This window comes from Pogonomyrmex barbatus, unplaced genomic scaffold (genome assembly GCF_055798465.1).
Source record: "Pogonomyrmex barbatus isolate J1 unplaced genomic scaffold, ASM5579846v1 scaffold20, whole genome shotgun sequence".
Classification (NCBI taxonomy): Eukaryota; Metazoa; Arthropoda; class Insecta; order Hymenoptera; family Formicidae; genus Pogonomyrmex; species Pogonomyrmex barbatus.
In genome coordinates this window covers 493,950-510,135 of record NW_028297117.1, presented here as the reverse complement: position 1 = coordinate 510,135, position 16,186 = coordinate 493,950, and the positions used below count along the sequence as shown (strand labels likewise).

The 16,186-nt window shown below is 37.0% G+C and overlaps 2 protein-coding genes across 2 annotated transcripts in view; both read right to left on the bottom strand.

Annotated features, from left to right (window-relative positions):
• alpha-Man-Ia (alpha-Mannosidase class I a) overlaps positions 1-16,186 on the bottom strand; it is a 557,932-nt gene that overhangs the window by 401,175 nt on the left and 140,571 nt on the right. The gene's annotated exons all lie outside the window — the stretch shown is intronic.
• On the bottom strand, positions 10,345-13,149 carry LOC105422382 (trehalose transporter 1-like protein). Its single transcript, XM_011631736.2, has one exon. It carries the CDS (start codon positions 12,844-12,846, stop codon positions 11,329-11,331), a length of 1,518 nt encoding a protein of 505 aa, XP_011630038.2. The 5' UTR covers positions 12,847-13,149; the 3' UTR covers positions 10,345-11,328.

Here is a 16,186-nt window from a genome sequence, read left to right as displayed (position 1 = left end):
GCACAAGTAAGTGTACGTGTGTGTAGATATACAGGGGCCGATTGTGGTCGTCGAACGTCGTAGATGTATTTACTTGCGGCGAGGAAAAGTTGGTTCAACCGAACCGGCTACAAAGGTTTCCCGCTCAACGCTGGATTCTGGATATATTTGGAGTTCCAGTGCGGATTTGTGGACGGTTTGAATTCACCGCGAGCGAACAGCAGGCAGATGATTGAACGTTTACCGAAGAGAGGAGATAAAAGATATGTGTCAAATTTATTCAAGAATAAATAAATATATCGAAAAATAAACTTATTTTTAAAGAAGGAAATACGACAAATAGAAACAAATAGTTTTATATTATCTTTGAAGAAAAAGATCCTTCATTTTCTCAACTAATTTCTATGCAATTTTGTCAATCACTTTGATAAAATGATCAACATCTACAGTTATATTTCATTTTTGCTACAAAATATATTGCGAGAAATATACTAATCGAAATAGGAATATTATCGATGCGGATTTGGCAATGCCAAGATTGGACTTTTTTTGTTAATATAGAAACAGAAGAGACATACGCTTACAAATCCAGCAACAAGGTACAAGAACTTGCAAAATGGATGTAAATAGACGTTATTCCCGATACTTATGCCATATTAGATGCAAGGCATAAGCGAACCGGGCATTACCGTCCGGATCACGTAATCTCTGTGTGGTGGTGATGGTAATGGTGAAAAGCGGAGCGCTTTCTGCGCCGAGTCCCGCGATCGGCGAAAGCGCGATTATACGCGGCGATAAACTAAATCGGCCGGAACACGTGCGAACGGTTTATCAAATTGATTCACGGCCTACTAATGTCAGTGATCGGCGATAGGCGCTTGTGTTCCGGGAACGATTGTGTGAAAATCACCATGTTGTTCATCGCGCGCGCCACTCGACGATATGCGCGTTGAAAGGCGCTTTGAGAGCCATTAAGTGCCGCAAAATATTCCGCGATCGACCGCGGTGAGACGCGCGGTGGCAATCAAGAATTACGAGATTCGATTCGGGGGAGAAGGAAAGAACGGGCCTCCCTCCGTGAGAGACCGACCGCGCGTGAAAATTTTAAATCCGGCTTGTTAATAGCCGTATCGCTGTATTGTTTCCGGCTATCGCAGACCATATACAAATATATGACTACATTTTTTTCGAGGAAATATCATTTCCTGTCCGTCTATTTGTGCAATTAACAGATGGAAACAAAATGTAAACAGGGGAGAAAGCAAGGTAAAAAGAAACGGTGGATTAACGCAAAGTAATGCAAATCGACATTATTAAATTCAAACGTTTATCAGAGACAATCGTAAATTTGCTTGCGCGTGATTAAGATCTACATACAAGTTTCAATAAAAATTATAAATAATTTCTTCGAGACGAATAAATTGTCATTGCAGCTGGTTTAATTGATAGCTCGCACAAAAAAGTCCTTTTGCGCCCTATCGTAAGGGGTCAAGAGAGAAAAAAAAGAGAGAAACGGAAGATGTATGATCGTGATAATTGAGTCGCACAATCGTGATGGCCTTTCCGTGATGGCGAACGCACTGTTCTCTCCGTGTGTATGTGCGTACGTACGATCGTGTGCACATCGCGGAATCGGCAGTATTCTCCACGCGTCAGCGAGACGGCAAGCACGGCATCATAACCGGCTTAAAATTGCCGGTTGAGCACAAAGGCAACGCACGACAATGATGCCGGCGTGGTCCAGCACCGCGAACATCAACGGGCCGACAATACCCGGATTATCTTCGGCACGACAAAGCCGCCTCGTAAAGCCAACCTGGACGGGTCAGGCATGCGTCCGCTCAATCGAATCCGCCAGTACGAGTGGCATAGTCATCGGCACGTGTACGATAACGCGGTAGATTCATTCCGATTTGCCGGTACAAGCGAGAATGGCATCGTTATTACGTTCTAATTTCTTCACAAAGGCAAGGGAGGAAACGACTCTGTCTGCGATTTGCACGATATCACATGCATATTACAAAGCATTAGGGAGCTTTTAACTGAAAAATTTGATCAACACAACTATTCTCGCTTTTTTTTTCTACCAAGAATGTTGAATCTTTCTTAACATCTGATATATAAGATAATATGATGAGGTAGAAATAGAGTAGAAATAGAGAGAAAGGATGAGAGAAAGAAAAAAGGATATGTTAGAAAAATAAGAGAAGGGAAAATAACGGAAAATACAACAAAATCCCAAATCTAAGCCCTTGTCTCATGAAATCTCAATCTGGATGTAGAGCTTCTTGCCGAATCAGAGGTGCAAAACCGAGGTCTCCAGCCGAATTGATTGTCTAATCTATAAATGGAACTGAAATTGAACAGTAACATCTATGTGTCGTTTTTGGATAAATCTCGGGAAATCTCCCAGGGATTGGCTTGTAACTAAGAGAGGTTTGGTATCATCATACCTGTTGTAATACGCGATTATTATCTCTCTATTCCTCTACAAATTAATTAACATGCTAATTATATTCGACTATCGGCCAATTAACTAACTATAACTATAATAAAGACGAATGTGTGTAATTACAAAAATAATAACTATTGTCTTAATGCTAATTATACTTTAACATGTTACATTTTCAAAAACGTCAAAAGAATAAATGGTGCACAAAGCAGGAATGGAGATTATAAATACATAATTTCTGAAACAAAAAAGACTGTAAAGAATATGAATAATAAAACAAGGAATAACGTAAAAATTATGTCAGCGGAAATGTAACACAAAACATTACGGAATAAAACCAAAGTGAGATATCACTTTGATATCATTTGTATGCCCACAGCGCTTTTATGCGAAGACAAGGTATGAAAAGGCTGTGATTCTCTCGTTTGCGTGATTTATTAGTGGCTATCGGTTGTGAATGCGTTGGTCTCAAAGATAGTAAAGAGAAGAGTTGTCCAGCGATTGTTCATATATAAATATATCTCCATTGTCTAGAAGGATCTGCCGAGAGAGGTAGTTTCTCTATTAAATGAACGATGGTAAGAACTGCATGTTTTACTATCGTGTTTTAATTGGAGAATGGAATTTTCGAGTGACATGCCGACGTGCACGTTATCGAGACATGACATATGATATCGGTTTGAATTTCGGGTATATCGCTTTCCCCGTAGTTGCTTTTGTATACAAATTGATAAAATAATAACTCTGCCAATTTACTCGGCAAAGCAAATATCGAGATAGCATCGTACATTCGCGCTCCTTTTTTTTATATGTCATTTAATATGTCACTTTATCATTTTATTTTTGAACATCGCATTGCATAATAGCAATCTCTTGCTGCACGAAAATTTCTTTTTACAAAAAACTATTATTCAAAAAATCAATCTAGTAAAAAAAAAAACATAAATAAACATAAGTTTTTATTAAAATTAAAATTAGCTACTTTTCTTTACAATCACAGTTATAACGTCTTGTTTATTATTTCAAGAAAGATTTAGAGTTTCAGTTAAAATTATAGAAATAATTAAATACATAATAAGGAACAATGAACAAGATATAAAGAAAATTTATTATAACTAGTGATTGAATAGCTTGAAAATTAACTCGGCCGAATCCTTAAATTCGTTCTCATGTTTCGGCTCTTTGGCGTGCTTCTTGGCGCGCGTCTGCCGACTAACAATGAGAGCTGGTCTGAGAGTCCTCCACCACGATTTCTCGTCTGGATGCGTTTCGTGTAGGTGCAAGTTTCCACATACCAGATCGAACGACGACTTTCAATGACGTCGACATGGTTTCCACGAAAAGTCGAGTTGTCGTGTCGAAAATCAATTTGCGTCAAAAATACTTATCGTATTTTAAAATCTGATATTCTTTAGAAAATCGTTCGCCTCAAGCGTTTATTTTAGCAAATCCTATTACAGAATCCGCAAATATACATTGAAGAAAATGCAGAAAAAGTAATTACCATTGTAATCAAAAATTTAGTTAAACGGATGTACGTATGTGTCTCAAGAAATTAAAAATAAATCTATCGCATCAGGAAACGCATCTTACAAATTATTCAACAAACAGATTTTAGAATTAACAAGGAAGAAGCGAGTTTCAAACGGAAATTCAAAGGTTCGTTCTGACTGTAGCTATATCTATGGGTACGGGTTGCGGAGGCAATTACCAGGAGATTACTGCAATTGCGAGTGAACGGCGCTCCTATACTTCCGAGGACATTGATATTCAACTAGGAGCACGCCATTGTAATTTCCCGTGGCTATCTCCGTCTCGCCACTTCTTAGACGATTTCCTTTGCTGATGTAATTTATCCATTCGGATTTGATAATTGATAATTAGCAATAATCAATAACCAAGTAGAATTAATAATCGAAAATAATGTCAACATAGTTTTATAATAATTTTTATTTCATCGATTAACAAATGAATGGATTAAATCGCAGAATCGCTGATTGATCTGCTTTAATTGTCATTAATTGACATAAGTGTCGACAAGGCAAGGCAAGTGAGAACTAGCAAGAAAATTGGCATTATTTAATATTCATAAGTAAAAATTAAATTCATTAAAAACTTTGCATAAATGGCATAAAGGGGATTAATAATAAAATGAATATACAGAATAAATCTGTTGTTTTGCAAATATTCGTTTAATTAGATGCTTTCGGAAATTTCATTATTTATCCGTGAGCGTGATGAGCAATAGCAAACGCGCATTATAAATAGAATAAAAAGCAAAACAACAAAATTTTAAATAATTAAATTTCAATGAACGGAATAAACACTTAGTGATTCCTTATCAAGAAGCAATTTACAAGGTTCTTCTCGATAAACGATGTTGATCATCAAAAGTATAGGGAGTCCTCCGAGAATCGATACGTGATTGAACTTCTGAATACAAATCATGACAAAACATTTTGCTGAAAAGACAGCACGGAGCGCGCAAGTATCGTCCGTATAGCGGTCGCTTCATCTGCGATAAAAATGTATTAGAGAATCTTATATTCAAGACGAAACCCTTCTCGGTGAAGATAAAGCTGAGTACAATGCTTCCTGGTACGTGCCTGATCTGCATGTCGAGAAGAGTAGCATCGCACCTTTTGCCATCCTCGATGTCACCTACTGCCGTTTCGAAAAATCCACTTTTTCCCGTAAGTAAACTCGATCAGCATGTTATCCAATAAAATATCATACTTTTGAGCCAGGCTTATCTAACAATATTTAGCTAAAGGAATATGGCTCACGTATCCATTGTTAATTTTGACGTATCCGGTATTCACGTCTTATTTAAGAATGTAAGAATACAAATGAGAAAAGAAACATCGGGGCTTATATATATATACTTCTCGCCTTAGTCACGTGACGAATGACAGACCGAATAAGCTTCTTGATAGTTTAAGCCATCGTTTAGTTGAACCCCCGGTGTTCTTCCTTGATACATCGCCTTTTCGGTAAACCGAAGACGCTGCGAAACACGATCGTGAAACACTGTTACGTGGCACGTACGGGGGGTTATGTGAGGGAAAGACTGTCCCGGCGACGGTAGCAATGACACACGACTGCTCGTAAAACATCGCGGGAAAGCGCCTTAAGGTACCTTAAGGACATAGATACACGTACGCGGTTTATGCTCCAGATTCCAGCCTCGTCTGGCCACAGCTCGGTTATCTGCAGCGTCGCGAGCTAAAACTCCCTGTGTTTTCCGTCGCTGTAAAAACTCCCGCAAGCGATCACATGGTTTTGGAACGGTGCGGAAATGTATCACCGATAAATTTTCTGAGCTTAAATTCAGAAATGCTTCCTTTTTTAGGGATTTACCTACATGCGGTTCCTTTCCTATTTTCCGCGTGGAATATATCAACGATGAAAACCACAAATTATTTCGCGCAGCTTTCTCATCATATCAGTCTGATTTATCATCTTTTTTCCTTCTTTACTTTTAAATCATCCATTGTTTCATCGAGGGTTGTTTGATTCCTCTGAGCAAGAGGAAAGTTTATGATATGCCAAAGGATTGCTGTGCACGCAAAAAAGATACAATATGAATTGCATTATATATTTAAAGACTACGCAAGTTAATACATCAAAATAATCTTTTGAAATCTAATTTTTTTGTACTATTATATTCTGTACTATTATTAAATTACAAACATGAAGATTAATTATAATCAATAATTATTAAGTCCAATAATTATTAAGTTTATACGAAATATTACTTGTCTTTTCCATATTATTAAAAATTTTAATCTTGCATAAATATTGCATGATACGAACACTACTTATATTTAAAAAAATATTACAATTAACTTTATAAAATAAATTTTTATATCTCTTTCAAGCACAAAATTTTTTCCACAATGTATATTTAAAAAATAATATTTCTATTATTTTACTGATGAATGATATTATCAGAGGAAATTTTCAAGCGTTGAAAACATTCGGAAAAATTCCGAAACTCAAACGAAACAATGTCTGATCATTTTATAATCACAAACATCATCAAATATTGGAAGAGCGTGATATCCCTAGCGGTATAGATGCTATCATTTTATGCAAAGCTGAGGCTCGGGATCGAATGTAGTTCCAACTTCGAAATAGAATTTCATGAAGTTTCAAACGATCGCTGGTGAACATCATTTCCTGTTCCGGGCTTTCTCAACGACGATTCTACGATCGATGATGGACTTTCGTTCGCGTGATTTCAGCCCGTAAAGACGGACGTTTTTCCTTTCGCGTATTGGACTTAAAATTTCACGAGGCACGTGACGCTGAAAAGAGCACCGAGATCGTTACTTCTAATTCTTGGAAAGCGTCGTCGCTTTCCGTTGAATTCTGTAGAGTAACATATAATTAGATCACATAAAATAATTCGTATAATTCGTATAATTTTTCACAACTAAAACTAAATTAATAATTTTCACCAACTTCTTCAGCAATATGTACGTATATTTTATTCTACTTTATGATAAATCTTCTTTTGCAACTATATCTTTTCAATAGATGAATACAGAAAAATGTCTATTCTATTTCATAATTATTAAATTTAATCTTACAATCAAATCACAAATATCTTACAAAATATTGAAGTAAATATATATTTTCAAAAAGAGAAAGAATAATCAATCAGAGTTACAGTAGTTACAGTAAATTCTCATTGTACATAGCGATATATGAAATGATTGTTATAAACACTATATCGTAAAAACGTTAACAGCGTCATTAAAAGAAAACAATACAACAAAGTTGGATCATTTTGCCGTCATATTTAGAACACTGGCAACTTTGTTACCTGCCGGTTAACTTGCAACTTTGTAACAAACAGCATCATCACGGTCCACGAAACTTTCACAGAGTGTTGTTCCTAAAGTCGATTCCGACGTTACCTCCGGCTCCGTATACATTTCACAAAAATTGCAAATTATTGCCACCGCAGGTGCCGTACGAAGAGCGAAGAAAAGAGCAAGGAGGAAAAGAGGTCTCGGAAAATCCAGTTCGTTTTTATCACCCTGCCATGCTCTTAAGCAGAACTGATGCGAGGAACGACATTTTCGTTAGCGACCGAAAGCAGAGTTGATCTCGTCGTTGAGCAACGTCAGGATAAATCGTCAAGTTTGGTTTTCTTGTTCTAGTAAAAGATTTGTTATTTCTTCTGCTCCGTTTACGCTTTTAATTTCCATTTCAATATTTGTATCCAGTGTAATATTTGTATTTCTCTTTCACGTTTAAAAATATTTACAAATATGTCATACTCCTAAGGCGATGGCGTCAGAATATCGAGTTTATCGTTTTTAAAGTCCAAACAAATTGGAAACAAAATGTGCATAACAATCACAGAAAAATAATAAATATAGAAAATCATTCATTTCGAAATACATTCTAATTACTAAAAGTGCAAAGAATTGTCACATATAGGTACAGATAATAAAGAATAACAAAGGACAGTAGATGATATTCGCGAAAAAGATTTAATTTAATTTAAAATGAAAACTTTCTCTCTCTCTCTCTCTCTCTCTCTCTCTCTCTCTCTCTCTCGATAGCAGGATCGCAGGATAACGTCCGTCCTTCCTGTTTCGAAGATAAACCGGTCAACCTTTATCTCCCGCTTCTTAGCTCCAAAGTGCAAACCGGTACTCTTCCATTACTTTCTTTTCCCGCCACTGTCAGTGGATTCCTAGAACTTGATAAAGTTCTGTCTTCTTTTTCTTTCACAGAGACCATCTCGTTCCGTGATTACTCGCAGCGGCTGGAGAATCGCGCCTTCAATTTTGTCAGAGAGTCACGGAGCCCTGCTGGTGGAAATCCGGATTTAATCAACATTCTGTCTTCTAACTCGTATAAATTTTCTAATGACATCGGAGAGTTTTTTTACCAGAAGTGACAGGTTGCCGACACGCGACTGAGATGCTTCTGCTTAAGCTTCGATCTTGTAAAACATCTTACAAATAACGAAAGGTTTTATAAAAAAATTAATCATAAGGTTTATGATAAATTTTTTATAAAGACAGATTGTATATGTGAATTTTGCGATTGTAAAATCATGTAAAGCACAGAAGATAATAATGTGAGTGGAAACCACCAACACATATAATCGCAATTTATTAGCCTTGCGCGAAACGTATGTCAAAAAGAAGTCCGCGATTACCGGGATTGTACTATAAATAGTCGCAAATACGATTTATTAAGCCGAACAAAGCACACATCCCTTGGGAAAAAAACACGCATATACAGCGGTTATGCTTTAAGCGATGCGACTATGCCGCGATGTCGCGATAAAAAGTATGGCTTACAGCGGCATTTGAAAAATTTAATGCAAATGGAGTTGTACTTTATTGCGTCGAGCGAAACAGAAACCACCTAAATTTTTCCAAGCAATCTACATTTTCTAGACAAACAATGGCAAGACAGATCGTGAACTAATCACGTCGCAACAAAATATGCAATGTCAAGTATTATTTCTGAATCGTAAACAGGAAAACGGTGGACGATGATGAATAGACCGCGAAAAATGTTTATGGAGTAAACTCTCACATCACGCAAGTCCGTCAAGCTTACAATTTCAACTGATAAATTTGGGATCGTCTACTTATATTTTTATCACCATGCCAGATTGCACGCGACTATCATGTTATCGCGAAATTAGCATTGCGTGAAACTATAAATGTTAGCTCGAGTTTTTATTATTTTTTCGGGGCTAAAAAATGTAAATGCTAAAATGTAAAAGAATAACAAAAAATTACTTTTCGTAACAGAAGTTAACACATATTTTAGTTGATATTTGCGAATATAATATTTGATGTTTGATTTGAAAAACGACAGTAAATCGACAAACAAATTCCCTAATCCGCAATATTTTATTTCCCTTCTGATTCAACCTTCATTTTTCGAAGCAAATTTTACTGCTGATTTAACTTTCGTTTTTTCAAAGCAAATTCCATTACTTTTACAATATGTTGCCCAATGGATTTTTTTATCGATGTGTTGAGCACAATTCATTGATATATTAAAAATTCATACAGCATTTTGCAACAATATTTTTTGAATTGCAATTGCAGTATATATTTATAATATGGTGGTAGGAACTTGATCTGAGCCAGTACAAATATCGTCTCAAATCGAGAGTGCTAAACGTTCTCGCTCGACTGCATTTTCCACCGTTAAGCTCCTCAGGTAGATCGAAGAGGAGCCTGAAGTGCTTCATCGTCGACGCAAAAAGCGCCATTGGCGCGACGCTATCGCGTAGAGACCACCTAGTTTTTATTCCCCTCCATTACACGAGACCTTCCTGAATGGGCCACGGGAGAGGACACACGACGGGTCATTACGCATTCATGAAGATTATATGCAGTTCAGGCACGTCGCGCGTGGGAAATTGGGCCGAGATTGTCCTTATCGTCATAAATCACGTTTGATATCGTCGACTTTTCATTCCCAGTCACTGATCATGAAATCTTTCAAATTATCACACTTCTTGTTTTGGCAGCAATGTGCTCGTTTCCAATATCCTTAAACTAACTAATTCGATAAGCTAATTATAAATATGCATATTATTTAATTTATTAGTTAATATACAAAACTATTATAAAAATAAAGAAAAAGAATATATGCATATATGCAATATATGCTATTGTAATATGAATGGCATTTCACTGCCGCAAAATTTCCGTTCGATGGCTTGTCAGAAATTGTTGAGTTTTGATCGAAGAAGAGTACTGATCAAAAATGGCTGTAGTAAAAAGAAGCAAGGATAATGTAACGACCGCTTTGCGTGCTTGCAATAATCAACGCGAGTCGAGCCAAGTAAGAGCGAGGTTGAAGAAAAGAGGGCAATGAGTTAGGATTGAAAATGAAATTAAAAAGAGAAAAACCATCGAAGTTTAGCGTGATTCTTTATTGCGCTTACCTTTGATGCTTCGAGATTGAAATCGTATCAAGAGAAGTAATGATATCTTAAAGATACATCTATAGATTATCATTAAGTAACAAAGACAAGATTTAATCACGTCGTTATTAAATTAAATAATCGATCATATAATTTATGACAATTCGCATGTGACGCAAAAAAAAAACAGTAGGAATTAAAATCGAAAACGTGTAATTTCTATTAAGAAACTTTGATATCTACGCGTACGCATTATATGCAGTAACGGACACATCTATCAACCGAGAACCAGGGGCGATCTTTATCTTTATCGCCTCAAAATCTCGACAAAGGGTAATAGATCAAGATTCCTCGCATTTTAATAACCCCGACAGCACTGCCATCATATTTCACTTATGTACGCGCCTAAGTCATTGTGCGACCCGCAAAACGTCACGCGAACCGCGCCACGACGAACCGTAATTTCCATCAGCTGCGGTAAGTGGTCCGAGCAATAATCACGTGAGAATGCAATTTTACGGTCCGGCAAGGTTCGCAGTTAAATTTCTATTGCTCTCGCCGTTTCGTCCTGACAGCCGCAGAGTCATTATTTCGACGCATCGGTTAATTTTACGGCACGTCCGAAATATATCCGGCCGAAGGATGCGTCGCGTCGTCACTTACGGCACCGCGAAATTGCTTGCGGTAGTGCATTCACATTACCGTCATATGTTTTGTCGCAAATTGAAGTCCAGCCAGATCTCAATCCAAGTTTCAGTTTATATATTATATAAATTTTTCAAAAATAACACAAAGAGAAATGACGTGATACAGACACGCTTACCTTATATTATGCTTAATACAATACGCTGAAAGAACAACGATTTTGTCTTAAAAACTTGATTTGTATTCACATCATATAAAATAAGCGAATTATACAATTTACGTAAATATGTATTATACTTTATAATCTCCGTATACATATATTAAACAATTATCATTCATTATCATGCGATATTTTTTTATTCAACTCTTCATTTTTATCAGAAGAGATGTACTCATTTAATGGAATATCCACATTTTGCGCTCTTGATGCGTGAGATTTTTTGTCGAAAAACATCTGAATCTCCTGCAAAGTTTTATTCTTGGTTTCCGGAAGAACAAAATATAAAATACTAGTTCCGATTAATGCCACAAAGCCGTAAACGGCGAATGTACCTTCGGCCTTTATATATTCCATCATAGGCGGCATTGTCTTAATCACCGCGAAGAAGCAGATAAAGCCGAAGCCGGACGTTAAGCCGGAACCGAGCCCACGGTACTTCCTCGGGAACAGTTCACCGCAAAGCATCCAGGGTAAGGGAATCAGTCCCAATGGCAGCAGTGCGACATAAATGACGAGTAAAATCATGGGACTCCAAGGTCTTCCAATATCAAATGTCAAACACACGCTCAAAGATAACATGGTGATAGCTACACCGAAGCCGGATATGAACGTCATAGTGCGCCTGCGGCATATTTTCAGAAGAACGCACACCAGAACGGAGAATATCAAACGTATCGCGTCGATGGTCAACGTTATCAGATACGCGTATGCCGGGTCCGAAACGTCCGCCAACATCTCAACGCAGTAGAAAGTCGTTACGTTACTGCCCGCGAACTGCGTAGTAAAGAAGTATAGACAAACGATGCCAAAAGGCCTCAGGAAGTACCGTGAGGACCAAGCTTTCCTGAGCGAACGCAGTAACGATCGTTTCTTGGTTTTCTTTCTCGATATTTCCGTAAGTCTGGTGGTTTCCAGCAGGGAGAACTCCTCGAGTGATTCTATGCCATAAAGGAATATCCAGCAACGCTTTGCCTCCTCCATCTTGCCTTTACCAAGTAGCCATAATGGACTCTCTTTTCCGTAGATGTTAACAATCGAACAAATTATGGGCAACACGCTGCAGATATATGCTGTGGTACGCCAATGCAACCAAGTTCCCATCGCGTGACATGCCAATGTACCAATGGCGAGGGTCAAACTGACCGCCCCCAGCAGAATGCCACGTAACAGTGGATCGCTTGTTTCACTCACATAAATTGGAAATATCGATGCCAAGACTCCCATGCAATACCCAGAGAGAAGTCTACCTATTATCAAACTAGTCACACCGTTAGCGAGGCCGATAATCAGCCATCCGACAAAATAAACAGGACACACCAGCATCACTGACATCTTCCTGCCGAATTTTTCAGCCATGAATCCACCGGTCCAACATCCCGGGGTTAATGGCAGAACTACAGCTGCTGCGATCCATGATTCTTGATCAATATTGAGCTCTCCAAAGTGATCTGCATCCGTAGATTCGTATGAAGATTCGTTAGAAATTGTCTTCAGTTGTGGAAGAAGAATCGCACTGTAACCATTTGACATACCGGACGCGACGGCTCCCAACAGTGATCCCAGACCTGTCAATAGTTGCCTGAAATGCAACTTCACTTTGGTATCTGAATTATTTTCATAAATCGTCATTGTAGAGCTTACAGGAATCGTGAAAATCGTGAAGAAAAATTCTAAAGATGTTAAGAAAAACTGATATGACTATTTGCAATATACGCTACAGTACAATTTTTCCTCGTTTTCCTAATAAATTTCTCTAAATATAAATTGCAGAAATGCACCGTTGACCATTAAATTGATTAAACTAGAGTATTACTAGTGAAAATATCGCATTAATTGGCAACGTAGATAAGATAAATATCTTAGATTAAGAAAAAATAATGTCTTTATAAGTTACTATCTACATGAGATACGCGATATCTGATGATCACATGTGTAAAGTTATTTGGCACGAACTTCGGATTACGATTAATTATATTTTATTCCTTCATTAGTGGCTGTTGTTAACCACGAAACCGAATAGCCTTTATGCGTGACAACTGAAACAACAGATTTATACTGAAAATAGAGATAATCTGCAAAACCATACAGACATAAACAACATTGATGACTTCCGGAAACTCTATCCGTAATTGTATCAAATATATTACGGATATATTAAATAAACATCAAATGGTTCGTTATTAGTAAAAAACCATAATTATCTCTGTTATTAATTTAGGAAATTATTCTTGTTTTCATTCTTGTTGGAATCTTTCTTGTTTTCATAGAAAAATATGAATTTTATGATTATTTTCTTTGAAAAAGGAAAATTCTACATCGTCATGTATTTTGCTGGTATTTATAAAGAAGTGCAGTATAATACATCTTTCTACAAATTATTAATGTATAATCTTCTTAGAAATTATTTCAGTCTTTTAAAATAACTTTAATATTAGAAGCTATTTAGTACATAATAATATGTTCTCGACATTAATATAAAAATGATATACCAAAGCTATGAAACTGTAATAAGATGTACAAAAAATTATTTCTTAAAATTATTTTATAAATAAGAATCCGAAGGATCAAATATACATGAATAATAATTACAGGTAATAAAATAATAGCAACATAAAATTTAAATTTTTGTTTATCTGTTAAATGTGCAACTTCATTTTTCTTCATCTTTTTCTCATCGCAATTGAAAATCCGAGATCCATGCGATATTAAATAAATTCGATTCTATGCTCATATTTTTCTCACGCAGCAAATTTGGATGTCTCGCGTCGAAATAAATAAAGTCGGTCCACCGTTTTGTAGAAAATTAAACGCGCCGCATGCGTGACGCCCTCGCATGAAAATGAAACTGAAATCTCCACCTATTTCTCTCCGTGCAAAATAATTTTCCCGCAGTGCCTCGGAATTCGCGTGATATTTTAACTAGCTGAAAAGGGATTTAAATGATCCGGGATGGCGGCCGCGGGAATTTGAGACCCGTGAATTTAATAACGCACCCCTTGTCGAGCGACGGGATGTTTCGTATTTTGGACGGCGGCCAAATGCGATTTTCGCGTTATTTATCTTTCGCAAACGCGGATGCGCGCCTCCGCGTTTGGAGGAAGTTGAGAGTTAGGTTCGTGTACGCATCGATGTGCCGCAACGTATCGTGTGCTTGTTTCGACGATTAAAAACTAACGACTCCGCGAGAGAGAAAAACGGTAATGCCGCGAGCGAGAGATATTTAACACGTTTTTGAGGTTTCGATATAATTAACGCTTTTGCCGTTATTACCGTTTTCGCTGCTAATTTCTGCTATTAATTCCGAATAATTCTAAGTTATCCGTAGAAAAATGCGAGATTTATATTTATTCATTTTTCCAGAGAAATATCGCATACAATAAAGACTTATTAAAACATTTGCGCAAAGGAAGAAAAAAGGAGAAATTTATGTTTTCAACATGTTTACATCCTTTACTTGCTCAGATCGATGCTTAAAACGTCTGACAAGATTATAGACAAGATTCTAAGAGTGATCTAATTTTCTTCAGAAGTGAAGAAAAGAAATTTTCTTCCTATTGGCTTCGTTTGAGTCGCTACCCGTAAGTTTCGCGTATTTCAGGGGCGGTCGATAGTTAAAATTCTCACAACGCGAAGGCAATCAGTAAACCAATAGAAATCAAGAGATCGGACGGGCAAACAGTGAACCTGGCAAATTTCCGCCAATTCTATTACCAGATTTCTAACTCTTTGATATACGGTAAATATTCTGTCGCAATATTCTGTGCCTGCTGCTCATCTACTTCGGCTCACGTCGCGTACGAGATACGCCTTTTAATGTCGAGGACTCTCAAAAGTCTCGTTACTCCGCGAGCTTGTACTTCGACGTTAGAAAGAGAACTTATTTAACGGCAAATGCTTTTACAAGAGTATCCGTTGAGACTCATGAACAAGGACCTTGTGGATGCATTTTGATAAACTCGAGAAAGAATAAGAGTCACAAAATGAAATTTCACAAGAGCAAAGACTGACAAGTGATAATGATGAAAGCGACGAAAAACAACATCGAATTGGTATCAAGTATACACATGTTCCATCGTACCTTCAAAACGTTGTTATTTCAATATCTCGAAACATACATATATACAAATGTTTCTGTAAAATGAAAACGGGGAAACTGCGGGCTGCAGTTACGGGATAACATTGTCAATATAATTTCTAGATGGATATAATGTTTACTAAGGCTTCTTAGAAAACACCAAAATTTCACAGAAAATTTATAAGCGCAATCTCGGGAGAAATTTCTAAAAGACCTTAGGTAATTCTAAGGTTTAATATAAGTTTCGTCGTCTCTTCCCGGCCTCGTGTACAAGAGGGAGACTTATTTAACGGTAGATGCTCTTATGAGAGTGCATGTCGAGTATCAGGGCTGTCGTAGATGAATGTTGACGAGCTCTTGAGGAATGATGCAAGGAAGCTTCAAAACTACGTCATTTTGCAGCGAAGAAACCTCTGCAAAATGTTTCCCGCTATTATTAGCGCATCATGGTATACTTATTATAATATAATAGTGATACGATGATAATAATTTATAAAAAACCATTAAATTTTTCTTAACATGTATGAATACGAAATTTCAATTTCGAAATGCAAGATAAAATAGATAATTAATATAATGAGATATTCACATATGACGTATTTGAGGTATTGTATAATTAATTTCACGGGATTGCTATTTTCTACATATATATATATATATTCGACGCGACATGCCATTTTCGCGTATTTTTTGATAAAAAAAATATTATTAGCTTTGAGCTCTTATTTTAGAGAACATATGTGTTGATTTACCGCCAATACATTTACCTATCATTAGTAGAACACCTGTCCGTTTCCGAAACACTCTATTCGTATAGCATACCCGACGACTAAAAGCTTCGAGAAAGCCGCCTCTCCGCCGTCGAACGCGGATGGGCCAGCTCGCGCAGGGAGA